Source organism: Girardinichthys multiradiatus, chromosome 15, assembly GCF_021462225.1.
Source record: "Girardinichthys multiradiatus isolate DD_20200921_A chromosome 15, DD_fGirMul_XY1, whole genome shotgun sequence".
Classification (NCBI taxonomy): domain Eukaryota; kingdom Metazoa; phylum Chordata; class Actinopteri; order Cyprinodontiformes; family Goodeidae; genus Girardinichthys; species Girardinichthys multiradiatus.
Genome location: NC_061808.1, coordinates 20,078,790 through 20,105,548, shown reverse-complemented (window position 1 = coordinate 20,105,548; position 26,759 = coordinate 20,078,790). Strand labels below are relative to the sequence as shown.

Here is a 26,759-nt window from a genome sequence, read left to right as displayed (position 1 = left end):
ATTTGTTTTCCTTTGCTTTTTGAGGGAAAAGGCAATATTGATACAGGTGTATTTTACTGTTGGTGACATATAGTTGGAATAATATAAAATCACGTGTAATTACAGTAGTAATATATTTTTTTGCTGACAAGGTCATTGGTCATCATTTATTATTATTTTTTTTTTTTACAAACATAATTTCCGATGAACGTTATTAGCGCTTAGATTCGCTCGCACCAATAGCATTACACATTGGGAAATCTTAGGGTCTAACCTGCTCTTCGTATTGGTTGTCATACATAAATGGGCGGGGTTAAGAAAATGTCTTACCATAACAGGGATGAACGCGTGTTCAAACACGAGCTAGATAGGAGTTTGCGGGATACAAGCCGGTGAGGAAGCCGGAGGTCAAAAAACACCGATGGCACAACCCATGCGACTTTAAACCGAACACAGTTCTGACAACTGAGGCGTTCAGGTAGGACACTGTCACTCTGAATAGGTGTCACACAGCAGATGCGCGTCTTTCGGTCTCGTTTCGAGTTTAACTTAAAACATAGTGTGATAGAGCCGACACTTAAATGTGTCTTTTAGTGTGTTGCTTACTTGAGAGTGAGTTCGCTGCCTCGTAGCGAAGTTAATGGGTGTGCATTATCAATACGCGAAGAAGGAAGTTGTCCCATTGTGCTGCCTCAGTTGCAAAAAAGTTAGTTTTATTGGTAGTTAGGTATACGATTCATAAACAATGCCTGCGCATGCACCAACTAGTAGTTGAAATAATTATCCTTAATAACTGTGTATTACAGAAGCAGCTGTAAGATCTGGGAAAAAAAGAAAAAGAAAGATAGAATACGTTGCCTATAGGGCAAGCTGATTATATTTGAATTATAAAACCGGTTTGTTTTTAACGTTTCCTAATCTCCAAGTCAACAGCACACAGTGCCCATGCAGTTTGAATAAAAACAATGTGATGCATTCATGGTTTGCGCTAGAAATCAGACCTTAATAGATTTTCTTTTGTATCGATCAGCATGCTTCCACTGTATTGACAGAGGTCACGTGTTGAACCAGCAATAACTGTTTTTATCTTGTTTACTTGTCTTGATCAGATTTCTGTTCAAATGTTGCTGAATTTCTGTTTTTTTTTTTTTTTTTTTTTTTTTATGTTCCAGTCGCTGTATAAAATAATTGTAGACGCCCAGTAACAATACAATTCATTCACATTCGGGTCTGGTTGCGCATAATTAATAAGTCTGTTATTCTTTTGCATATGTGTTGCCTAAATTAACACTGTATTATATTATTTAGGCCTACGCCTACCCTCTGTTTTCGTTGATAATGGACCCCAAAAGTGAGGCCAAGAAGACCCCTATTCACCTACAAGGGGATCACACTTCTGAAACCCAGAGGTTGACCACACCCAAACGACCTGGTAGGACACTAATGATGTCTTTGGCATTTAAATTAACGTATTGTTATTGTGTAATAAACGAATCAATTATAATGGAGCTGATATCTCAGGACATCTTGAAGGCATCAGATTTGGTTCAAAGACCCAGTTTAATACAGCACTGATCTATTTAGGATTTGATGATAAAAAGGTGTAAAGGTTTAGTGCTTCCTGAGACATTTATCGTTTTTACTCATTCTTAAACAATTCTTTATACCTTACCATTAAAAAAAATGCAAATATAACCACTTGAGTGAGATAAAAAACAACACTGATTTATCTCCCAGATCTTTTGTCAGTTTTTCCCCCTAATCCCTAACTGTGGTCTTTTTGTATATTGTTTATCTGCTACATTAAAATTCAATATTTACAGTTATACCATACAATTATAAGGATTTGGACTGTAGAGAAAATTGTAAAAAGGCAATTGATGTGCATAGAAAAACTTTGGAGGGGCTTAATATTAATTGTAAAAACTATTGACAAAATCGCTTGAAAAGTATTGTATAAAGGTCTGGCCCCAAAAGAAAGTGGGTTGTCTCAAAATATTTTTATGGTGGAGTATTAATCCCAAATTCTTGCGGTGGGTGCACCTGTTAATTAAGTGGTGTGCAACTGGTCTGCTGCCAATCGTCTTAAACCACTGAGCCTTCATAAACACATTTGTATAATATAAACCTCAGATACAGTGCCTTGCAAAAGTATTAATTCCCCTTGATCTTTGCCACATTTTTTCACACGACAACCACAACATGACAGACCAACTGGTGGAGCACAAGACCAAATCCATACCTACTAGTCTGCTCTATTGTCCAGTCAACCACAAAGCCTGTGTAACAAACACTTTTTTCATCAAGACCCAGTCCACTAGGGTCCTCTAGAGGTGGCACCAAACACACAGCAGATAAAGAAAATTAAGGGTCAGATAGTGACCAGAAGAAGATAAACAACAAAGCTGGTTTGTAAAAAATACAGTGAGGAGAGATCTGCTGTTTTTCTCAATGTGTATTATTAATTTTCCATGGAGAAGGATACAAAGGCTGCATTGAAAATCACATCTTTCTTTTTTTCCTTCTCTTTTTCTGAGTAGAAGGTGTATAATCCAGCTCACTATCGCCCCCCTACAAGGCTGTTTTGAAAACTGCATATCTTAAAAAAGTGCAGTTAAGTTGATCTAAAAATAACACGAATAAGAGCACATCTTGTCCATGGGTTCCAAGCGGCTTGCATAAAAGGACATGGAGTTTCCACCACTCGTATTTCTGTTCAGACCAAGAAGTTTCATTTGGTCTCATATGACCAGAACACCTTCTTTGCAAATGTTTCCTTTGTGTCCTTCATGGCCTATGGCATACTGCAAACAAGGGTGGCACAATATATCGTCAATACATTGTCATCACAAAATCAGTATCGCAAAGGACTGTTTGGAGTGCCGTAGTTGTTGGCTAATATATCTCCAGTGTTATCAACTGGCTTTTTGCATGCTATTGGAATATTTAGCCATTTGGACAGAGTCTCAAAGCAGCCAATGCTTACACCGGAAATGCTAAGGGTCACAGTGTGTAGGAAGCACAGATAAAAAGAGAAGAAAAATGGAATATATCACAACTGAGATTGTCATTGCAATATTTACTAATGGCCATTGCAAGATTTTCTAGAATCGTGTAGCCCTTGTGCAAACAGGACTTCCTATGATTGATTAATCTCTGATTGAAATCGGTTGGATTTAGATGGAATTTATTTTGGTCTATCAGAGCAAATGGGGCTAAATACAGATGAAAGCCAAACATTTGAGGTTATTTGTAAACAAGAGTTTTTTTCCACTTCCCAAGTATGCACAACTTTTTGTCTAACTCTTAAAATCCCTATAAAATACAAGATTGTGGTTGTAACCTGATAAAATGTGCAAATGTTTACTTTTCCTTCCCATAGAAAGTACTCCTGGATCAGTGCTTCTTTGTTCGCTTTGTGTCTCTGCTCTGTTCTCTCAAAACCCCAGTCGGTCGTGGCAGATGGCCGCTCACATTGGGCCTAGTTCTGCTGGGGGTTTCTTCCTGTTGGAAGGGAGTTTTTCCTCTCCACTGTCACTACATGCATGCTCAGTATGAGGGATTGCTGCAAAGTCAACACCAGTGACTGTCCATTGTCTCTACATGCTTATCCAGGAGGAGTGAATGCTACAAGTCACTGACTGGATGCAATCTGCTGGGTTTCCTTAGATAGAAACACTTTTTATCCAATTTGAATAAATAACTAACTCTGACTGCACTGTTCAATTGTTAGGATTAATTGGAATGTATGTACCTGACTGTTGTGAAGTGCCTTGAGACAACATGTGTTGTGAATTGGCGCTATATAAATAAAACTGAATTGAATTGAATTGAATTGTTTATTGGTGCAAATAATTTTGCAAAGCGCTGTTGCTCGGTCTTTTTTCATGTGTTAACCCTCACTTACACCCCACCAATTCCCTCAACATGTGTTACTTGCCCAGACAATCAACCAGATAATGCAATAAATGTTGGTGTTTAAATTAAACGGTCTAAGCGTGCAAACGGTGGTCCTTGAACCAAGGACGAAATATTAGCAGCATGTGCATATTCTCTGGTGAGTGCTTCCAAAAATGCTAATTTGTCACTGGAAAATGCTTCCAGTGAAAAGATAATACCATTTACGGTATATTCCCATGACTTCTAAATGGCACCACAGGCTTAGCAGAAATAAAATAACATTACAACAATAAACTTTGTGTACAAAGAAGTTTGACTTCACTATAAACTGTAAGTGTGTGTCTGTGTTCGGTGCATTTTGGCATCAAACATGTTTGTTCTTTATTTAGTGAAGACAGTTCAAAATAATATTACTCAACTAGAATTAAAAAGTATGTTGCAGTAAAACAACTTGAGTAAACGTAACTACCTCTGGCAGCAATCTGCAACTGGTTGCCAAACAGACCAAATCCTTCTCATGGAAGGCTTTGCTTATTTCAGCACAATGATGTGTATAGTATAAACGTATAGATGCTCAAATGTCCTGGGTGCAGTCTAGGCCTGTGTAAAAACATGGTTTATATGGAGACTTTGTGACTCCAAAAGACACTGTTTGTTTCAGTTCTCTAACAGCGAGCTTTGGAGCTTTACCTCCTTTACCATGCTCCTCATTGTGGTGACCAGATAAAATGGGTACTTGTCCAACCTTGTTTGTTACAGTAGAAAGTGTTAAAAAGTCTAGGTTACCACTCTTAACTGTAGATATGGGAAACTTTAGGTGACATTTAGCTATTCTCTTGCAGCCATTTTCCTACTTCTGAAGATCAACATGCGTACATCTGCCTTATTTGAATGGTATGTTTGGTTTCCCATTTTAAAAGAGTGTCCAAGTAAAATTGGCTTCAGTGTCAAGTACTAATTAAAGGTGCATGGACACTCATCAGGTATTAATTTCATTTAAAAATAAACATTTATTTTATAGGAATTATTAGGGGAGCCAAAAATTTTTCCCACCTAATTAAATGTGCTAAAATTAAATATAAGTTAGTAAAACTAACTATTTTTTCAGTGTGAGAAAATGCTTGATCAGTAAATTATGAATTATTCATTTTATGGGTTTTTAAACACCTTTACAAAGGGGTGAAAATATAGCGCAAGGGAGAGTTGGTTGGAAACTTCCTTCTCTTGTAGCCTTCATATACAGGTCCTTCTCAAAATATTAGCATATTGTGATAAAGTTCATTATTTTCCATAATGTCATGATGAAAATTTAACATTCATATATTTTAGATTCATTGCACACTAACTGAAATATTTCAGGTCTTTTATTGTCTTAATACGGATGATTGTGGCATACAGCTCATGAAAACCCAAAATTCCTATCTCACAAAATTAGCATATTTCATCCGACCAATAAAAGAAAAGTGTTTTTAATATAAAAAACGTCAACCTTCAAATAATCATGTACAGTTATGCACTCAATACTTGGTCGGGAATCCTTTGGCAGAAATGACTGCTTCAATGCGGCGTGGCATGGAGGCAATCAGCCTGTGGCACTGCTGAGGTCTTATGGAGGCCCAGGATGCTTCGATAGCGGCCTTTAGCTCATCCAGAGTGTTGGGTCTTGAGTCTTTCAACGTTCTCTTCACAATATCCCACAGATTCTCTATGGGGTTCAGGTCAGGAGAGTTGGCAGGCCAATTGAGCATAGTGATACCATGGTCAGTAAACCATTTACCAGTGGTTTTGGCACTGTGAGCGTGTGCCAGGTCGTGCTGAAGAATGAAATCTTCATCTCCATAAAGCTTTTCAGCAGATGGAAGCATGAAGTGCTCCAAAATCTCCTGATAGCTAGCTGCATTGACCCTGCCCTTGATAAAACACAGTGGACCAACACCAGCAGCTGACACGGCACCCCAGACCATCACTGACTGTGGGTACTTGACACTGGACTTCTGGCATTTTGGCATTTCCTTCTCCCCAGACTTCCTCCAGACTCTGGCACCTTGATTTCCGAAAGACATGCAGAATTTGCTTTCATCCGAAAAAAGTACTTTGGACCACTGAGCAACAGTCCAGTGCTGCTTCTCTGTAGCCCAGGTTAGGCGCTTCTGCCGCTGTTTCTGGTTCAAAAGTGGCTTGACCTGGGGAATGCGGCACCTGTAGCCCATTTTCTGTACACGCCTGTGCACGGTGGCTCTGGATGTTTCTACTCCAGACTCAGTCCACTGCTTCCGCAGGTCCCCCAAGGTCTGGAATCGGCCCTTGTCCACAATCTTCCTCAGGATCCGGTCACCTCTTCTCGTTGTGCAGCTTTTTCTGCCACACTTTTTCCTTCCCACAGACTTCCCACTGAGGTGCCTTGATACAGCACTCTGGGAACAGCCTATTTGTTCAGAAATTTCTTTCTGTGTCTTACCCTCTTGCTTGAGGGTGTCAATAGTGGCCTTCTGGACAGCAGTCAGGTCGGCAGTCTTACCCGTGATTGGGGTTTTGAGTGATGAACCAGGCTGGGAGTTTTAAAGGCCTCAGGAATCTTTTGCAGGTGTTTAGAGTTAACTCGTTGATTCAGATGATTAGGTTCATAGCTCGTTTAGAGACCCTTTTAATGATATACTAATTTTGTGAGATAGGAATTTTGGGTTTTCATGAGCTGTATGCCACAATCATCCGTATTAAGACAATAAAAGACCTGAAATATTTCAGGTAGTGTGCAATGAATCTAAAATATATGAATGTTAAATTTTCATCATTACATTATGGAAAATAATGAATTTTATCACAATATGCTAATATTTTGAGAAGGACCAGTATTGTCATTTAAAGATACACCATCACAAAGTAACACATAATTGTGGAGAAAAAAAAGTTTTTTTTTTTAAATGTTTTACAAACTGTACTGTGCATTTATGCTCAGCCTGCTTTATTCTGATACAATAAAATCCAGTGCAGCCAATTGCCTTCAAGAGTCACTTAACATGTGAATGGTGTGCACCTGTGTGTATTTGAATTTCTGTTTGTTCCAGCTGTTCTGTGAAGGCCTCAAACGTTTTGTTAGAGAACATAAGTGAACAAACAACGTCATGAAGACCAAAGAACATAGCAACCATGCCAGCAATAAAGTTGTAGAGACATTTAAAGAAGTGAATTTCTCACAGAGGACTGTCCAATATAATCATCTGAAAATGAAAATTTAAATGTATGGCATAACTGCAAATCTACCATGACATTGCTGTCCACTTAAACTGACAAAATCAATAATCAGAGAAATAGCCAGGATGCCCACATTAATTTTGGTGGAGCATTAGAGATCCACATTTCAAGTGGGAGAATATGGTAAAATTATAACTTTCAGTCATGCACTCCACAAATTTGATCTTGATGTAAAAGTAGCCTGTAGAAAGACTTTGCTAAAAGGAAGCCGAAGAGAAATTCAGTTTGCAGTTTGGAACAACTCATAAGGAAGAAAGCAAACACATGGAAGAAGGCTCCCTGGTCCGACGAGTAAAATTTTCTGGCCTTCATACAAAAGACGTGGCAATAAAACCCTACCTCATCCTTAACACTACATAACTATGGTGAAGCACAGTGGTGTGTGCACAATGCTGCGGGGATTATTTTTTTTTCAGCAGGAAATGGGAGCAGGTCAGTGTTCGTGAGATGATGGATGGAGCTAAATACTGGTCAAGTGGAAAAACTGTTAAAAGTTCAAAATACATGATAATGGTGTGGAGTTTATAATCTGTTTGAACTACCAAACAGAAATCAAAACTGTCTTATCATAAGTAGAAATGTCATTGTTTCAATCCAAGCAGTAGTTTCCCAAAGATCAGCAAATAAAGAATACTGGAAATTAGGTCCTCAAATTGCTGGGCCAGGAATTCAACAGTAGTTTAGCAAATGCCTGTTCTCTTTAATAATTTCTCTGTGTTCCTCTTTCTTCCTTCAGGCTGCAGCTGGCTAGTGCTGCTTGCAGCTGCAACAGCCTCCCTGAGTGGCTTGATGCTGGGTTATGAAATGGGCCTGACCTCTGGGGTCGTGCTACAGCTGCGGAAAATCCTTTCCCTCTCTTGTACAGAACAAGAACTCTTGGTAAGCTCCCAGCTGCTCGGAGCTCTCCTCGTCTGCCTGGCTGGGGGCCCTATTCTGGATCGCTATGGCCGCCGCTGCTCCCTGCTCCTGAGCGCCGCCCTGGTGGTCGGAGGAACCGTTGTGCTCATCGCTGTGACTTCACTTGTAGCTCTCACGCTGGGTCGTGTGATAGTCGGAATGGGGACGTCTCTGTCAGGGACCGCAGCGTGTCTGTACATTGCAGAGATCTCACCGAGGGAGAGGAGAGGCCTGCTGGTCACCCTGTATGAGCTGATGCTAGTTGTAGGGGTGATGCTGGGCTTCAGCTGCAGCTACGCCTTTGCTACTACACCCCATGGCTGGGCATATACATTTGGACTTGTGATCCCTCCTGCACTGCTCCAGATGGGTGCACTTCTCTTCCTCCCACATAGTCCTCGTTTCCTTGTTTCTCACGGCAAAGTAGAGCTGGCGAGGGAAGTGCTGGCCAGGATGAGAGGCGGAGGTAAGGAGAATGTGGCAGGGGAGCTCAGGGACATCCAGGCGGGGCTGAAGGAAGAATCCGAGCACAGTTTCTGGGAGCTGTTCAGTGCTAAGGCAAACCTGCGTTTACGGTTGCTTACAGGGATGTCCTTAGTTTTCCTCCAGCAGGCCACCGGGCAGCCCAACATCCTCTCCTACGCCTCGCCTCTCCTCCGCAGCGTGGGCTTCAACAGTGATGCTGCCGCTACCTTGGCCTCCACAGGTTTTGGAGTGGTCAAGGTAGTCGGCACAATCCCTGCTGTGCTGCTGGTTGACCGTGTGGGAACCAAGACCTTCCTGTGTGTAGGTGCTGTGGGAATGGGAATATCACTGGCTGCACTCGGTACTCTGACTCTGCAAAGCCGCACTCACCTAACAAGCCTGTGTAAAAGCCAGACTTTAGAAAATCACACATATTCACCGTGGGAATTAAACAGTACCTCAACAGAACTGGACAGCAGTGAGATATTTTCCACTCAACTCCCCAGCCACTGGAGCGCTGAGGAAGCACAAAAGACCGATAGTGAGAGTGGCAGTTTTTGGGACTCTGATAGAGGAAGGACTCATCTAGAACTGTCTTCCTCTCTAAAATGGGCATCACTAATAAGCCTGCTGGTGTATGTTGCAGCCTTCTCAATTAGCCTTGGGCCCAGTAAGTATCTGTTTACTTTGTTTTTGCTTTCCTCTACTTCTAGTTCCAGGCTTACTCAGTGCTATTATCTATAAACAATGTATTTTCCTTTGCCTTTCAAAAGTTAACATGTACCTTTACATTTTTATTACAATTTGTCATGTTACAACCCCTAACGTCAATGTACTTTATTGGGATTTCAATATTTTTTATAATTAAAAACCTGGAAAGTCTGCATTTTTATTCATCCCCTGCAAATGAATACTGTAGAACCAACACAGCTGCAGAAACAGCTACAAGTCTTTAGGACATATCTCTAACAACTTGTTTCACAGTAGGTATGTGTTTAGGGTGAAGCAGAGTGTAAGCTTTCAACCACACGTTTTGTATCCCCACAGCATGATGCTGCCACCACCATGTTTCCCCGGGGGATGTCTTCAGGTTGATGTACAGTTTTAGTTTTCCGGCATTTTGCATGTAGGCCAGAAAGTTCAGTTTCGTGCAGCTTCTTCTGCATGATTTCTGTATCCCCTTCATGACTTGCAGCAAACTACAGTTGTGGCTTCTTGTAGCTTTCTTCTACCAATGGCCTTTTTCTTGTTTGTCTCCCACAAAGCCAGATTTTTGAAGTGCAGGCCTGTGTTTTTCTGTAAACATATTCTTCCACCTGAACTATGGATTCCTGCAGCTCCTCCAGAATCGCCATGACCCTCTCTGCTGCTTCTCTGATTAATACAAGCTTTGTGAGTGTAGGTAGACAGCCATGTCCTTGTCTTCATGATGGTGTTTGTTCACCAATGTTCTCTAACATCTCCGAGGCCTTAAATGAACAGATACTGTGATTAAATCACACCCTGGTGGATTTTATTTAGTGTTTAGATGACTTAAAAATTTACTGGATTTTATTTGGGGGCATCAGGGTAAAAGACGGTGACAACAAATACATGAACTCTTTCGGGTTTTTTTATTTATTTGTAAACTATATATTTCCTCCTATTTCAAAATGATGCACTACTTTGTGTTGGTATATTACATAAAAACACCAATGTAATTAAAGGCTGTGGTTGTAACGTGACAAAAAACAGGGTTTACAGGGCATGAATAGTTTTGCATGCACTGTACCTTTATTACTAGCTGATAAATGCTAAACAAGTGCAATTCCTGGTCTTTCCAATTAATGATTGGTATGTAGTTGAAGACAGCAGTATATTAACACATTGCACAACCAAGAACAAAGTACATGAGTTCCAGTTGTATGGTAATTAGGATTAGGTAAATTAGGTAATAGAATACTCCCTTGATAATGCAACATGAACCCTGACTCTGAAGTTTCTCCTAATTATATTTTTCACTGTCTTCATTTTCTTCCCTTCTCAGTGGTGTATGTGGTTCTCAGTGAGATCTTTCCCATGGGAGTCAGAGGCAGGGCTGTGTCAGTCGTGTCGGCAGTAAACTGGGCTACAAACCTACTCATTTCCATGACTTTCCTCACCATCACAGGTTCGTATGTTAGCGACGGTGAAGCCCTGTAAAGTTACGCAAGTTTTATCAGTAACCATAAAACTAGAGAAACAGATCACCACTGGTTATACAAACAGCTTATCTGCACAGTAATCATTAGTAAACAAATGATTAACACACAACACAACTTTAATCTTTGACCCTTGCCTTTGGGAAGGGGAATACATGCATTATTTTGTGCAAGATCTGCAAAATTCCTGATTTCAAATCAGGCAGCTCTATCCTATGTACAGTTAGAGAAAAATCAGGACACACTATTAAATATTCAGCCTTTCAAAAAAACTACATTGATTACATATCCGCAAAATAACGTGATTCAATTCCAGATGAACACCAAGAATTAACCTTGTTTTAATCAATAAACATAATATATGAAGAAAATGTGTTGTAGAGCCAGGGAAATAGTAAGGACACCCTTCCTCCTAGTAGCTAATGTTACCCCCTCTGGTTGAAAAAACTTCAATGAGACACTTCTTGTAGCCATCTACCAGCCTCTGCCATTAGCCTGACAAAAGTTTTTCCCACTCCTCACTTTCAGCTGTGAGGTTATGAGGTGTTTCTTGAATGTCACCCAGCAACATCTCAATGATGTCATGATGCAGGGTCCAGCTCCACTTCAGCTTTCATTATTTTAGAGTTGATCTCGTATTTTCCTAAAGCGCCCTCTGATATGCGGTAGAATTCATCATAGATTCTATGATAGTGAGCTGACTAGGTCCTTCTACATCAAAGCATCTCTAAAAGCATGACACTTCCACCTCCATGCTTCACAGTTTGTATTTGGGGTTTTTTCATTTAATTTCCCTTTGGGATTAATAAGGTATTTTAATTTGAATTGAATTTGTTGTTAGGCTGTAAGGTTTATTCCCAACATGTCATCTGTTCTGATCTCCAGATAATAACATTTTAAACCCATCTATCCTTATATATAACTTTATTCCCAAAGGCCTGGTTTTTGACTACATTTTCTCTGGCAAACTTTAGTCGGTCCTTCATGTTTCTCCAAGAGTACAAAGGTTTCCTCTTTGCAAACCTCATATGAAAGTCTCCTTATTGTTGCACTTTCATATCAATAGTAGTAAGAGCCTATTTTGGGTCCTTTGATGACATTTTTGGGTTTTTAAAGACTTCTTTTAGCATATTTAGCTCGGACCTGGGCACGTTGGCAGTGGTTTTGTTTTCCATTCAGTGGATTGGCTGAGTTCAAACTCTGGAGACCTCTTTAAATTCCTTACCAGACTCATAAGCTGCTGCAACCTTTCTTCTGAAGGCCTCAGACAGCTCTTTTGGTCCTACCAGGTGGGCTACAAACAGGGCAAACTTCCTATACTCTGCCATGTATTGATGTTCTAATCCCTTGCACCATCGTAACATTCCTGCATGTGATTTTAGCCATTTTAGGTGGTGGGGTCCTAATTTATTTGTCACTATAAATCACATTTTTATTACATTTTTCCAAAAAGTTTAAAAGGTAAAGTTTTTATTATATTATTTGTATTTATTGGTATTAACATTTTTCTATTAAATATGCATTTGTTCAAATATTTTAAAAAAAACATACTTTCATAGGGTGTCTTAATTTTTTCATGACTGTATTTTCTATGTTTAAATGCATGATAAATATTTTACACCACTCTTCCAAAAGTGAGTCAATTCTCTCATTTTTGTTCAGATCACATTTCCATTCATGCTAAAGGGCTGACAAATCAGATCAAGCCTTTCCTTTCTGCATTGTGGTTTACTTTATGATTACCTGATCGACACTAATTAATTAAAAATACGTGTAATTTTATGGATCATACCATACATATTATAATTTTTAAGATATTATTAGCGAATAAATTACATGTCTTGTATCTTTTTTTCCCTAGAAAAGATTGGCGTTCCCAATGTAATGTTTCTATACTCAGCCATGTGTTTTGTCCTGCTGGTGTTTGTCATCCTCTGCATCCCAAAGACCAAAGGCCAGACACTGGAGGAGATATCAAAAGAGTTGGCTAAGAAGTAAGTGACAGCCTGCTTATGTCTCTAAAAGGTTTGTTTGTTTGTAAGCCAAAAGTAAAACTGTTTCTACTTTCTCTGATTTACCAGGGAGAGCTTTGAGATAAAGCTTTTCAGACAGGCACAGCCCCAGGAGAGCCTGATCTGCAAGAGCCCGTCCACAGAATGTTCTGCAAACATCTAAGTCCTATTTTCAGCCTCATGATCAAAAAAACAAAACAATGTATTGAAAATATAGAGCAGATCGGAGTCACATCTGTTCATCTGCAGGCAGGCTGGTCCACGTCATAAAGCTTGCTCATTTGGCTTTTCTAATGACCAGATCAGAGACACGAGAGAACTAAGAAGTGGGGAGATTTGGGAGATTTTCTCAGATCAGGTTAACTCAGGGTTCACTAATAATCTATGTGTTAAAATCTGTTTTGTTTTATTTTTTAACTTCAATTTTCTCTTATTTTTCATTTCTTGTTCTTTTGCCAAAACAGGAAAAAAGATTTTTTGTACTTTACTTGAATTTGGGCAAATTTTCAAAGCAAAAACCTTAAAATATCAATCATTAAAAAAAAAATACTTTACCCTTTACGGTTAAAATGTACCGTCCGTACTATCAAATCTGAGACTGAGCTAAAATATAAGCATTCAAGCTAACTGAGTTGGAAGCACCCTCTTCAAACCAGTCCTGCCAGTTTTACCAGTGGAGCTCAACATCCTTTTTTTTATTATTATGAGAACAAAATTTTGAATTCAGTGTTTGTTTTTTCCTTGGCTGCTAAATATATTGATCGATAATAGAAAAATTATACCACGTCTAGTTGTCAGGCAATAGTTGGTTAATAACTTACCATGTACCACAAGAAGTCTTAGGAGACTGATGAGCCGTTTTGTGGATTAGTTGCTCACGATTGCACAATTTTTAATGGTACTTTTAAAACCACCACTAATCTTTTCAGTGTTCATTGAAAAAAAAATGCTGCAGTTGCAAATGAAAACATTTTTTCTCCACATGTAATCAGAACACACCACTACAGGATACACTGCTGCTACTAAACTGAAACCAAACAATAAAGAGAAATACCCTGCAGTTGTTTAATGGCCTTTTATTTTTATACCGAATACAAAAGTTCAAGTGTCACAAATTTTTACTTGCCACTGATTCAGAAAGTACTCAGTCACACATAAAAAGCAAGTTATGTCTCAACATCTTTAGCAGGAGATGCCTACATTATTCACATACAGTACAAGTTGCCTCAGTGATGCAAAGCTTAAACAGAGGACTCAGCTGTTATGCAACCTTGAAAACATTGTTTTCTGTCTGTAGGGTTTATTTATCATGCTGTTTCAGTGCTGCCTGTATGTATTTCATTGTAATAACTCTATAATGAATGTATTACACCTTTCTGACCAGTATTACTGCTTCCAAGCAACTCTCCATGGGGTGGCTGCTTATTTTACTACAATGTTTTTACATCAACTGCTACTGCAAGCCTTCTGATGACGTCTTTATTTTTTGGACAATAAAAAGATGGCTTTGAATGTCAATGAAACAAGTGAAATCGAATCAGTTTCCGAAACACTCAAGTATTGTGAAAACCTGCAATAAAATTCACATTTAAAAACATGTAGGAGATAGTTTACACTAGTACACTATCCATCATATGAGAATAAATATATACAAGTTTAACAAAAGAGTAAAACTATGAGGAAAGGACACAAAGTAATGTCTGATCATTTTGAATAAAAGGCAGATAATCAAACATTAAAAGGAAAACCAAAATCAAGATGGATGCATTTTTGGGATCTCATCTAAATTTGTATACATTCCAAATTGAATTTGTAAGCTTAAAAAAATGGTACAATATGGGGTGGATATCTCATCCATGTCTACCAATGGACGGAGATTATTATTAAGAAAACACAAAAGGAGGACTTATATATATATATATATACGGCTGAAGATGACCTCTTCAACATTGTCGAGGGGTTTTCTGTGTCCATGCAAAAAGACACACAAAGCAACCATCTTCTTTCCAACTCCAACAGGCGGTAAATAGGATTTTGAGATTCAAGTCCAGCCTCTCAGGTGGTTTCGATACTTCTTGCTGCTGCAGCATCTACCCAAGGATAAGGTGCTTCCTGATCATTTTCATGTTCTCGCATGGATTCCCTCGGGTCTCTTCCGCAGTTTTCCGTTATTTGCAGCGGGGCTTCTGACACTCGTATAGTAGTGGGTAGATGTGCTCCACAGCAGATGCAACGTTCTGCACATTTGGTCCTAAATGTGAGGAGGGTGGGGAATGTGTGACAGCATTAAATCATATTAAGTCTATTAAAGTGCCTGTGACACGCTTTTCCTACAAATGGAGAAATTGAAAGAAAACATCCTAAAATTGAAGGAATTGGGCAGTAATTGACACGATATTAGGATTAAAGACGTGATAAAAGACAATTGTGGCACAAAATGAGCATATTTCAATATAAAATTTTGCAAATCCAATGTTGCCCGGAAATGACGTCAAAGGGGAAGTCTCCTATCATTCGTTGTGTGAGCATCAATGATAAACGATTCAGGTAGAAACAAAGTTGCGTTAAAAACAGCATTAATATGATGAAACGGTGCATTGCTGGTGGTGGTAGTAAAATTCCGACAGCAGCCATTAGTCTGCAGTATTTTATTGAAGCGAAGAGGATCAGAGCGGCTGGGATCAAATGACAGCAGGAAGTGTCTTCAGATCTTGAATCATCCCTTGTGTCTGCTGCTGCTGCTCAGCTTCACCTCTGGTTGTTTCACTCAGTGTCGTATTTACTGTAACCCTGGATTTATTCTGTATCTGCTCTGGTCCGGTCCGCTGCGAAGCCCGGAGGAGCTCCAAGAACCATACGCAGATCATGCAATAAAAGCCAGAGATAAATGCTGTAGCAAACACAAAACAACTCATTCTGCAGAAGTTAAAGGGCTTCATTTTTCTTTTATGCATCCAGATATTTTCATGTGTTTTGTTCTACAATGGGTGAGTACACTGAATGCAGCGAAGCTATATTTGTTGCTTAATTTGTTGCATTTAATGTTTAATTGCTCGGTTTATAATACCTTAGTTAACCCAGTAACTGATCTAATTGATCTGATGTAAACAACTGCTAATATATACACGTGTCTATTTAAATATGTGTGTATTTATTAATATAACAATATCTAGTCTGTCTTTAGTGAATTATTTTGAAAATCCTGTTGTGTTCGTTCTGTTTCCTGGTGGTACAGTATAATTCATGCATATGGACTCCAGTCGTGCTCCGGCATCTGGCAAAAATAGACTCTGGTTGAATTAGATGGCCGTCCGCTCGCCGCAGCACTTGTGCTCTACCATCTGATGAAAGCTGACTTTCTTCTCCTGACTCTGCTGCGTCTCTCTGTGACTGAAAAATATCTAAAGAAAAATCTGATTCTTCGCTGCTGTCTGTGTTGGTGGCCATTTTAGCAGCAGTCAGTTTACATGCCAGGGTTCCCCTCTGTCTTCATAAAAGAGCGCGAACAAATCGAAATGGAGTAGTCTGGAAATGTTTTTTAAGTCAAATTTATGACCATTTATTTCACCAACTGTTCGTTTCAGTGGCATGAAGTTAATTTTTAAAATATTTAATCAATGTTTCATTTTCATAAATGTAATTAGATTTATCATAAAAATTCAATGTCACAGGCACTTTAAGGTACGAATAAATAGCAGTGAAAAGTTCATTTGTATCAGTAATTCAGAGATTCATTACACACAAAGGGTTTATTTTGATTAATATGAATTAAAGCTGATAAGAAAAAAATAATAGCTTACATAAGACCAATTAAAAAGGATTTTAATATAGAAATATCAGCCTACTGAAAGTGATGTACTATTGACACCCTCAAGCAAGAGGGTAAGACACAGAAAGAAATTTCTGAACGAATAGGCTGTTCCCAGAGTGCTGTATCAAGCCACCTCAGTGGGAAGTCTGTGGGAAGGAAAAAGTGTGGCAGAAAACGCTTCACAACGAGAAGAGGTGACCGGACCCTGAGGAAGATTGTGGAGAAGGGCCGATTCCAGACCTTGGGGGACCTGCGGAAGCAGTGGACTGAGTCTGGAGTAGAAACATCCAGAGCCACCGTGCACAGGCGTGTGCAGGAAATGGGCTACAGGTGCCGCATTCCCCAGGTCAAGCCACTTTTGAACCAGAAACAGCGGCAGAAGCGCCTGACCTGGGCTACAGAGAAGCAGCACTGGACTGTTGCTCAGTGGTCCAAAGTACTTTTTTCGGATGAAAGCAAATTCTGCATGTCATTCGGAAATCAAGGTGCCAGAGTCTGGAGGAAGACTGGGGAGAAGGAAATGCCAAAATGCCAGAAGTCCAGTGTCAAGTACCCACAGTCAATGATGGTCTGGGGTGCCGTGTCAGCTGCTGGTGTTGGTCCACTGTGTTTTATCAAGGGCAGGGTCAATGCAGCTAGCTATCAGGAGATTTTGGAGCACTTCATGCTTCCATCTGCTGAAAAGCTTTATGGAGATGAAGATTTCATTTTTCAGCACGACCTGGCACCTGCTCACAGTGCCAAAACCACTGGTAAATGGTTTACTGACCATGGTATCACTGTGCTCAATTGGCCTGCCAACTCTCCTGACCTGAACCCCATAGAGAATCTGTGGGATATTGTGAAGAGAACGTTGAGAGACTCAAGACCCAACACTCTGGATGAGCTAAAGGCTGCTATCGAAGCATCCTGGGCCTCCATAAGACCTCAGCAGTGCCACAGGCTGATTGCCTCCATGCCACGCCGCATTGAAGCAGTCATTTCTGCAAAAGGATTCCCGACCAAGTATTGAGTGCATACTGTACATGATTATTTGAAGGTTGACGTTTTTTGTATTAAAAACACTTTTCTTTTATTGGTCGGATGAAATATGCTAATTTTGTGAGATAGGAATTTTGGGTTTTCATGAGCTGTATGCCAAAATCATCCGTATTAAGACAATAAAAGACCTGAAATATTTCAGTTAGTGTGCAATGAATCTAAAATATATGAATGTTAAATTTACATCATTACATTATGGAAAATACTGAACTTTATCACAATATGCTAATATTTTGAGAAGGACCTGTACTGTATGTGCATTAAATACATGATCGAGGTTCATTTTGCGAGAATTGCTACATCAATGTGGCACGGCATGGAGCTGAGCAGACTGTAATGGAAGCCTAGGTTGCTTTGATGGCGGCCTTCAGGTCATCTGCATTGTATGGTCTGGTGTGTTTCATCTTGCTCTTGACAACACACTATAGACTCACTGTGTGGTTTAGGTCAGAAGAGTTTAATGGTCAATCAAGCACAGTGATTCCATGTTCATTAGGGATAGGTGTTGGTGCCATGTCCTGTTAGAAAAGAAAATCAGCCTCTCCATTAAGCTTGTCAGCAGAGGGAAGAATGAGGTGCTCTAAACATTTCTGGTAGATGGCTGTATTAACTGGACTTGATGAAACAGTGGACCAGCAAGAGCATATGATGACCCTAAACCATCACTCAGTGTGGAAACTATAAAATTTACCTGAAGATACTTGGATTCGGTCCCTCTCTACTCTTCCTCCAGACTCTGTAACCATGCAAAAATTAAAATGATGCAAAATGTACTTGTCTCTGAAAGAACTGAGTAACAGTCCATTCATATTTTTTATTAGCCCTGTTAATATGCTTTTGAAGTTTTGTCTGGTTTAGGAGAAGAAGCTCAGCACAAAGACTGTGCCAGCTGTAGCTCGTGTCCTGGATACGTCTGTGTGCGTCGTGGCTCCTAAATACGTGAGTCCAGGCTCAGTCAACACATTGTGAATCCCTCTCAAACTCTAGGCATTGCTTCTAATCCTGTCAGAGCTGATAAATCACTGTTCCTTCCACACCTTTTTCTACCACACTTTTTCCTTCCACCCAACTTTCCATTAATTTGCTCACACAGAGTACTCTGAACAGCTTAGCCCTCTTTATAAAGTGTGTGTTGGACACCTGTAAGGCTAATAGTCTTCTTCATAATCATGTCGGCCACAAAATGGCCATAACCTAACATTTCTATATTAAAAACCATTTTTTGTTGGTCTTATTTCATATTCTAAGAAACTACATTTTGGGGTTTTTATTAACTGTAAGCCAGAATCATCAAAATGAACAGAAAGATTGAAATATATCACTGTGTGATTTTGTTGTAATATACTGTAAAGGTCTATTACAACAAAATGAACCCAATCCCTTAATCTTGCATGCCCTCCAGCTGTAAATACAGGAGGGGAAGAGAGGTTGGTGTGTGTGTGTCTGTGTGTGGTCATGTGAGAGTAACATACCTGTTACTGTGAGGCTTCCAGTAGAAAACACTTGGACTGTAGCCTTCAGATTTTTTATTCGATACGTAGCAGCAGGATGGAGCTCAGGTTCATAACTGACAAGCATTAAAATACACCAACTTTCATCATAGAGCATTTGGAAAAATAATCAGAAGCTGTTTACACATATCTGGTTTACTCTGTTGTGTGAAAAGCAGCCACTAGAGGGCATAATTTACAAGCAAATATTTTTAAATAATCATGACATGATTACAAGTTATCAGCAACTTAATCAGAATTAATGTCAAGGAATGAAATAGGTTAAAAGCAGGATAAATATATTTACTTTAATCTAGTGAACAAAAGTAAATCTGGGGGAAAAACGTGAGATTTAAAGAGACAATATAACATTTTTTACAGTCTTACATATTTGATTAAAGCCATGATAATGGTGAGCTCACAACAGTGGCTGTGGTACATATAATATTACCTGGCAATGGGTCGGTTGTTCTTTGTGAAGTCTATAAGATGTACTGCAAACGGCATGGAGCACACTGCGAGCACGTTCACAACTCTGAAAGCCGAAAACCTGACCTGCACAGACGAGCCATATTTTATATATATATATATATATATATATATATATATATATATATTTCATTTATAATTTCTAACAAATGCTAGGTCAAACATAATTGGAAATGAATAATCTGCAATTATAAGGAACGTATGAACGTTTTATGGTCAACTATTTGCGCTGGACGATAAAAATCGGTCCCATTTGTTTGAAGCAGAAGTCAAACAAAATCAAATCTGACGACCGTCAGACAACAACTCTTTCTCTTAAGAATCATCCATCAACAACTGTATCTCTTAGTTGTTGTTTCATTAAGTATGACACATAACCTGTTTGATACAAATGAGATAAAGAGACAAATCATCATGTTATGATGATGCATGGGTTTATTTCTGTTTATTGTTTAAGTGTTTTGCTTCCTGAAAGCAGACAAATGGACTCTCCAATTGGCTAAAGGACTGACGATAAGACAAGCAATGGGAAATGCAAACCACAAACTAGCTTATGCCTGTCTGAAAAACAGGTTCAACATCAGCAGAATATTACATGTAAAAGCTTTGTAAGACAGTCAGTTGGAAAGCAAAGCAATCATCCTCTCACATTACTAATCAACATGATTTGCACCTTGTATTCATATAGGAGACATTGACATGAAAAGCTGCAAGAACAAGCTATACATCAATGTTTAAATCATATATCTGGCATGATTTTATCTGTTAGTTATGATTACTTTGTAGTTTTTTGGTGTGATAAAGTATGTGTCAAAAACTAAGTGGGCAGCTTGTGAATGTGATGGTTCTCACCTTAAAGCCAAGTTTCTGCAGACAGCGAGCTAACCTGCGAGCACCCAGCTTTGCCTCTTCCTCACTGTATAAGAGAGCAGAGATGATGAGTTTTGAAATGTGTAAAATACAAAGGAATATATGCGTACAGCACAAAGTAACTCCATTTTTTTAAGGATTGGTGTCCACCACAATTATTCCTGATAAAAGATAGGTATGGGCCAGCAAAAATCACAATACACACACACACACACACACACACACACTTAAACAGTAAGGCTATCTACCAGGGTAGCCGGCCTGTAGTTGCATGCTCGCCAAACAGTTTTTAAACAGGGTTAGTAAGAGTGCTGGGTGGTGCTCATTTAGTTTCCACACGAATCTGTTATTAGGAAAGGTAGATATCTCCAAAAAGCCTAATTTGTATTAGGAAAAAGCATAAGAGCTTTGTTTCAACCAGCTGGGAAGCAATGTGAAGCAACTGGCGAGAGAAAGACACTGTTTACACACTGCTTCATACAGCTGGAGTCATTTTGACACATTCTTTGTTCAGACCATTCCAACATCTGCTGAGCAACTTTTGGCATATTTCCACTGACGTTTTGACAATTTATCTTTGGTGATGACCTTCTAATCTTTGAGGTTGGAAGGCCTCCTTGCTCCTCAGATCCTCTGTCAGATTCAGGTTGGGACTTGGGCTAAGCCACGCCAAAATGCCAATATCACTTCCAGTCAACAGAAACATATTATCAGAATTAAATGATAACTTTAAACCCAAATGAATAGTTGTGAGCTAAACTGTGTATGTTGATACCGGTAGCAGGCCTCTAAAAAGTTACATAGTGCTGCTATTCAAGTGTCTTGTATGTTTTTTTGGGGTTTTGTTTTTGATTACCAATAGTTCTGCTCACCTTCTGAAGTTCTTTCAAAGTCCATGCATAAACTATCAGCTGTTAAAATTAGGGGTGCACTGATTTCCTTGATTTTGAGTAATTGGTTATCGGCCAATAATTACATGTGAAACCGACCTTATCTACCTCCGCAAAGGTCTGAAAATCAACCACTGTCCCCTTTTGCTCTGCCGTGAGAGAGGGCTGACTGACAGACCCGCCCAGTAGGTCACGTCTGCACGTGAGCAGTTCACAGCTGTTGACAACATAAGCCTAAAACATTGAAGGTGTGTTGTGACCTTATGACACCTGACAGTGTCAGTTATGAAGAAAATCAGTATTGGCCAAATCGGCAGGTCAGACTTTTTAAACATCGGTAATCGGCCAGAAAACTGCAATCTGTGCCCCCCCCCCCCCCAAGTTAAAATCAATATTCTGTTCAATTAATTTACGTTTATTTAATTAATGCCATGTCGTACCAAATGTCCGCTCAAGGCACTTTACACGACAAACGAGTCCAGTTTATTTTGCATGATACAGAAATACACATGATTTAAATTCATACCAATAAAATCCAATATAGAGATTAGATCCAAACAGCACAAATCCTATCACCTTAAATTAAATACAAGAAAGCCTAATTCAGATAATAATGCTAATTAGAAAAAAAATTATTTATTTATTTTGATAGAAAGTACGTTTTTTTTTTTTGCACGTCCTTCAGAATATATTATAATCAACTTAAAGGGGGAATAAACTGAGGCATTATTCAATAATTAACCATAATGAGTCAGATGGTAACACCTAATGTAAGCAACAGATCAATGGATCTAATTGCAACATTTAAGATCATTGTAGCAACAAAGTGGCAGCACAAATATTTGTAGCCCTGTAGTCTGAGGAAGTAGTTTGCCTATTATAAAGACCAATGCGATGTTTTTTGCATGTCTTATCAGATGCCAACTTCTACATGAATGTGTAAGTATTTTCTATCACTTTTGCTCACCTTGTTGCTCCAGTACAGATGATTTTCCCTGAGGACCAAATTGAAGCGGTTATCGTGGGTTTCCGGAGTTTCATCAGCACTTTCTGAAAGCAAAGATTTGACAAACTTTCAATGATCCCACACAGTGCCTTTTCCAATCCTTCCTAATCTGAAGATATGTTTCCTCTATGTTCTAGGTTGCCCTTACCCCTACTTCAGGCTTATAGATCACATTGATTCCTTCTAAAGCAATTTTGCGCAGGTTGAGGTGACACCTGGTCCTGAAAGTTGCCACCACATTTGTAACAATAATGTCAAGTGCTTCATCGTTGTTGGACTCCATGGAGAAGTGTGTAGAGGACCGCCGGGGCTTCCTTCTCACTCTTTCCTCATCATAACTTAAAGAAGTGATAAGGAGAAGAGGCTACAGAAAGACAAAAAGAAATAAGCAATTTTTTGTTTCCTCCAAAAAAAAAAAAACATTTCCTGCCATTGAATCTTTTTATGTCCCACACAATTTTCAAACCCCTTCATTAGTTGTCTTCACGAGAGCCGTTGGGAAACTTTTTCACACTCAAATTTCCAAGATTTGTTAGATCCTTTTAGAGCTTTTCTTATGCACAAGAATAAAGAGAATATATGGCAAGGAATGGCCAAGTCCAGTCCTCAAGAGCTGGTGTCCCTACTCTATTTTTGCTGAATGACCTACTCATCATGTCAGCAAGTTCTGCAGAGGCCTAGAATGAACAATTCATTTGATTCTTTATTGTTATTTTTTTAACCATGTCCTGTCTGGCAGAGTATCGCTCAGAATTGTTGTCTGAGTACCAAGAAAAAGCCCAACAGATTTACTTTCACAAGAGGAGCCTAACAGCTAACGCTTTAAAGCTCTGCTTGATATTTATAAAAAGAAACTTTATTAGAAACTGCTTTCGGATTTTTTCAATTGTTACGGACACAGAGACAGAAATGAAAAGGAAAAAAAAAAAAAAAAGAAGCACGAAAGAAAGAAAGGTGGGGCGAAAAGGGGAAAAGAATGGAGGACAGAAAGAAGGTTGAAGAGATTACAAAATAACACCCTGCTTGCTTCTACACCTGCAGAAACATTCGTATTACCAGCTTTTTTACCAAAACGTGCACGGTACTTATGAATGCAAGATGTATTTAGTGGTGAATGGGGCTCAATATAGAACATTTGTGTATCTGTTAACACCTGAATCTAAACACCTGTGGGTCTGAGTATGAGCGTGCTTGTGTATACAAGGTTTCTCCATAAAATAAGCAATAGCGAATGTGAGGAGCCACAGACCTGGACTCGGGACAGATACGGAGGAGATCCGAGCCACAGACATCCAAAGGCCCCCCAGAGCACAGGAACCCCAGGAGAATCACCGCCGGGACTACTACCCCCCCCAGAGAAGAGCAGGGGAGAGTCCCGGGGAAATCACCCAGCAGCCACAGTGCAGAAGCCCCAGGGAGCTGCAGCGACGAGCCCACAGGCCCCCCGGCAGCAGTCTACACTCAAGCAGATCCAGCCATGGACCCAGAGACCCGAGACCCCGGGACGTATCACTTCCCAAGCAGAGGCCCGACAGAGCCCAGAGGTCCAGGCCCCGGCAAGCAGCCACCGGGAGTGAGCTGGCACACACCAAAGCACCCAGCCCCGGATACCGAGAACCACAAGTACACCGGCAGGCAGGGACACCAACCACCGCAGGTCCAGGTGCTGATACCCCATAGGGACAACCAGCCCCCGGACCCAGGAGGTGGTCTCCTTCCCTCCAGGGGTGGACACAGGCAAACCGCCCCAGCACCTGAACCTGGTCCGGGCTAGCACCCGCTCCAAGCACCCCCACCGCGTCCTGCCTCCAGCACACAGCCAGGGCCCCACGCAACGCAACCCCAGCCCCCGCCCACATGGGCAACAGGACAGGCACCATCGAGCACCCGACTCAAAACGGAACCCCCGACCCCACACCAAGACGGGACAAACTCACCCGGCAAGTGTCCCCCACCATGCCCCCGCAACCACACAGACACCACATCACTGCCACTGCATATCGTTGCCCAGATAGAAACATTACCCAGCTCAGCTCTACCACCGCCATTTAGCCGAACCCACATCCAAGCACCCATTTACCCATGTTTTTATAGTTACTGAGTCAAGTGCACATTCGGCTTTATGAAATAGGTTTTGTTGTGCTGTAAGTTTTAAATAAACCTCAAGCAGTGAAGGCTTACAAGTATTTAGAGTAAACCACGACAAACCTTTGCACCTAGAAGTCAAATATGACCCCAGAGTCGACAGGAAAGCTGGGAATTTGTGTCAGGGAAAGTCAGAAACTTTAAAATGGTAAATGCTGGAACCCCATTAACCTGAACATGTAGACATAAAATAAGGTAAACTTATTTATACTGCCTTTATTAAAGAGACATTGGAAAAAGATTGAGCTAGTAAGTCGACACATCTACAATTATTTGATATACTGGCGATATACCGCCTAGCTTCTAAGCAACACCAACAAACAAAATACCAAATTAAGGCTAAATAACTAAGTCTGCTTTGTGTTACCAACAGTTTAGACATTGATCAAATCGGCTGCTAGGTATGAACAAAACACCGGGCATATCTTCCTATTTACATGTAAAGACTAACTACTAAAACTGGAATTTTACAAACTAAATCGTAGAATTGGCTACATCTAACTACTAAAGATCAACCAGCTAATGCTGCTGTTAGGCAAGCTACAACAAAGAGGAGTGCAGAAGCTGCAATGAATGAAAAGTTGTTAGCAACGAAGCATAGCTCTCAGGCTAAGTGCTCCACGACGACTAGCTTAATTACTTCAAGATGAATCTGCGTGTGAAGAACAAGGTGTAGCTATACAGATTAGGAAATTGTTTTAGCTACCTCCTTTGCAACCCCGCTGTAGTTACACAGGCTCAAATAAAGTCAACCAAGCTAAAAAGAAAAAATAATGTAGATTAAACCAGGAAAACATATCGGTTTCCGGTTCCACTTTTCACAATAATAAGACGTTACGAGGAGTGACGTCGCCTTCCGGATACGAGTTTACAAAATAAATTTAAAAAAATGGGTCAAAATCTATTTGTCGTATTTGAATTTCGACTGGGGCTGCACGGTGGCGCAGTTGGGAGCACTGTTGCCTTACTGCAAGAAGATCCTTGGTTTGACTCCCGGCTGGGAGTCTTTCTGCACGGAGTTTGCATGTTCTACTCGTGCATGGTTGGGTTCTGTCCCCGGACTCCGGCTTCATCCCACAGTCCCAAAATGCGTTTGTTTGGTGAATTGATATCTCTGAATTCCCCTTCGGTGTGAATGGGTGTGTGCATGTTTGTGTCTCTGTGTTGCCCTGCGATGGACTGGCGACCTGTCCAGGGTGTACCTCTAATCTCGCCCATAGACTGCTGGAGATATGCACCAGCTCCCCCGCTATGGAAGCAAATCGTTACCATATTTCAAATGAAAAAGCTTTTTATTTTCAAATGTTACATTTCAAATTGAATTTCGGTATCTATTTGCTGGGGTACATTTTGAAAAATAAATCTCAAATGTCTTTTTCATTTTAATTAAGTGAAAGAATGAGCAGTCTTGAAGAAGAAAATTAAAATGCAAATAGGATTATTGATTACTAATTTCATTTCTGAGTCAAACAATGCAGCCACATTCTTAAAATGAAAAAGCATTTCTGAAAATGCTTTTTCATTTGAAATATGATAACGATTTGCTTCCATACCCCGCGACCCTGTATGGAAGAGGTGGGTATAGAAAATGTATAGATGTACTTACATATTACTTTTTGCAAAAAGAACAAAAAAAATCACATTTTGCTCAACAAATTAACAAATGACACTTAGAAGTATAAAATAGTAAATATAAAAATGGAGAAAAAAAAATAAGATTCAACTTGTCAGAGTTTGTTAAAATGGGCGCGCCTAATAATAAATATATTTAATTAAAGTAACAAAAAAAAATGCAATTTTAGGAATAACAAAAAATCCCTACAACATATTTTGTGAGATGTCTGAAAAAATAAAAATGTGAAAACTTGAGGGAAACAAATAAAGTTTTTGACAAAAAAGTGTGATCAAAAAATAAAACATTTCCAGTATGTTTTTGGCCCGTTTTTATATTTTCATATGTAAGAATGTATGCGTAGGTTATTGCTCCTTGTATCTGATTTAAGGCAAGATTTTCATACATCAAGAAACAGTTTTCTGTACTTATGAAATAAACCTTTCCTGCTCAACAAGGTTGTTGTACCAAAACGATGTGAAGCTTTCCTGATGCTGCACACCTTGAAAATGACATCATGACATTAAAACTCACACAGTGTCACATGACAGCACAATATACAGGTCCTTCTCAAAATATTAGCATATTGTGATAAAGTTCATTATTTTCCATAATGTCATGATGAAAATTTCACATTCATATATTTTAGATTCATTGCACAATAACTGAAATATTTCAGGTCTTTTATTGTCTTAATACGGATGATTTTGGCATACAGCT

General features: G+C 39.6%; 2 protein-coding genes across 3 annotated transcripts; one reads left to right on the top strand and one right to left on the bottom strand.

Annotated features, from left to right (window-relative positions):
* Positions 1-293: 293 nt before the first annotated feature.
* Positions 294-13,745, top strand: slc2a12 (solute carrier family 2 member 12). Of its 2 annotated transcripts, none has more exons than XR_007041798.1 (6): positions 294-457; positions 1,288-1,411; positions 7,868-9,163; positions 9,759-9,891; positions 10,520-10,642; positions 12,535-12,640. XR_007041798.1 is itself a non-coding variant. In XM_047388149.1 (6 exons), the coding sequence occupies exons 2-6, from the start codon at positions 1,318-1,320 to the stop codon at positions 12,846-12,848; spliced, it is 1,740 nt and encodes a 579-aa protein (XP_047244105.1). In that variant the 5' UTR covers positions 298-457; positions 1,288-1,317; the 3' UTR covers positions 12,849-13,745. The 2 variants fall into 2 exon arrangements, 1 of the variants encoding a protein (XP_047244105.1); XM_047388149.1 differs by lacking the exon at positions 9,759-9,891 and adding an exon at positions 12,755-13,745 and having other exon boundaries at positions 298-457; positions 12,535-12,667.
* tbpl1 (TBP-like 1) lies at positions 13,746-25,271 on the bottom strand. The gene is made up of 7 exons (XM_047388150.1): positions 25,134-25,271; positions 22,431-22,646; positions 22,244-22,326; positions 20,369-20,432; positions 19,479-19,582; positions 19,010-19,104; positions 13,746-14,936 (listed from the first exon to the last, which is right to left on the bottom strand). The coding sequence occupies exons 2-7, from the start codon at positions 22,563-22,565 to the stop codon at positions 14,854-14,856; spliced, it is 564 nt and encodes a 187-aa protein (XP_047244106.1). The 5' UTR covers positions 22,566-22,646; positions 25,134-25,271; the 3' UTR covers positions 13,746-14,853.
* Positions 25,272-26,759: the final 1,488 nt, after the last annotated feature.

Coding starts and splice junctions, on each gene's coding strand:
- slc2a12 (XM_047388149.1), top strand. CDS start 1,318: ATGGACCCCAAAAGTGAGGCCAAGAAGACCCCTATTCACCTACAAGGG. Junction 9,164..10,519: donor CTCAATTAGCCTTGGGCCCA/GTAAGTATCTGT, acceptor TTCCCTTCTCAG/TGGTGTATGTGGTTCTCAGT. Junction 12,668..12,754: donor TCAAAAGAGTTGGCTAAGAA/GTAAGTGACAGC, acceptor CTGATTTACCAG/GGAGAGCTTTGAGATAAAGC.
- tbpl1 (XM_047388150.1), bottom strand. CDS start 22,565: ATGGAGTCCAACAACGATGAAGCACTTGACATTATTGTTACAAATGTG. Junction 20,433..22,243: donor ATCTGTACTGGAGCAACAAG/GTGAGCAAAAGT, acceptor TCTCTTATACAG/TGAGGAAGAGGCAAAGCTGG. Junction 19,105..19,478: donor AACAACCGACCCATTGCCAG/GTAATATTATAT, acceptor AATGCTTGTCAG/TTATGAACCTGAGCTCCATC.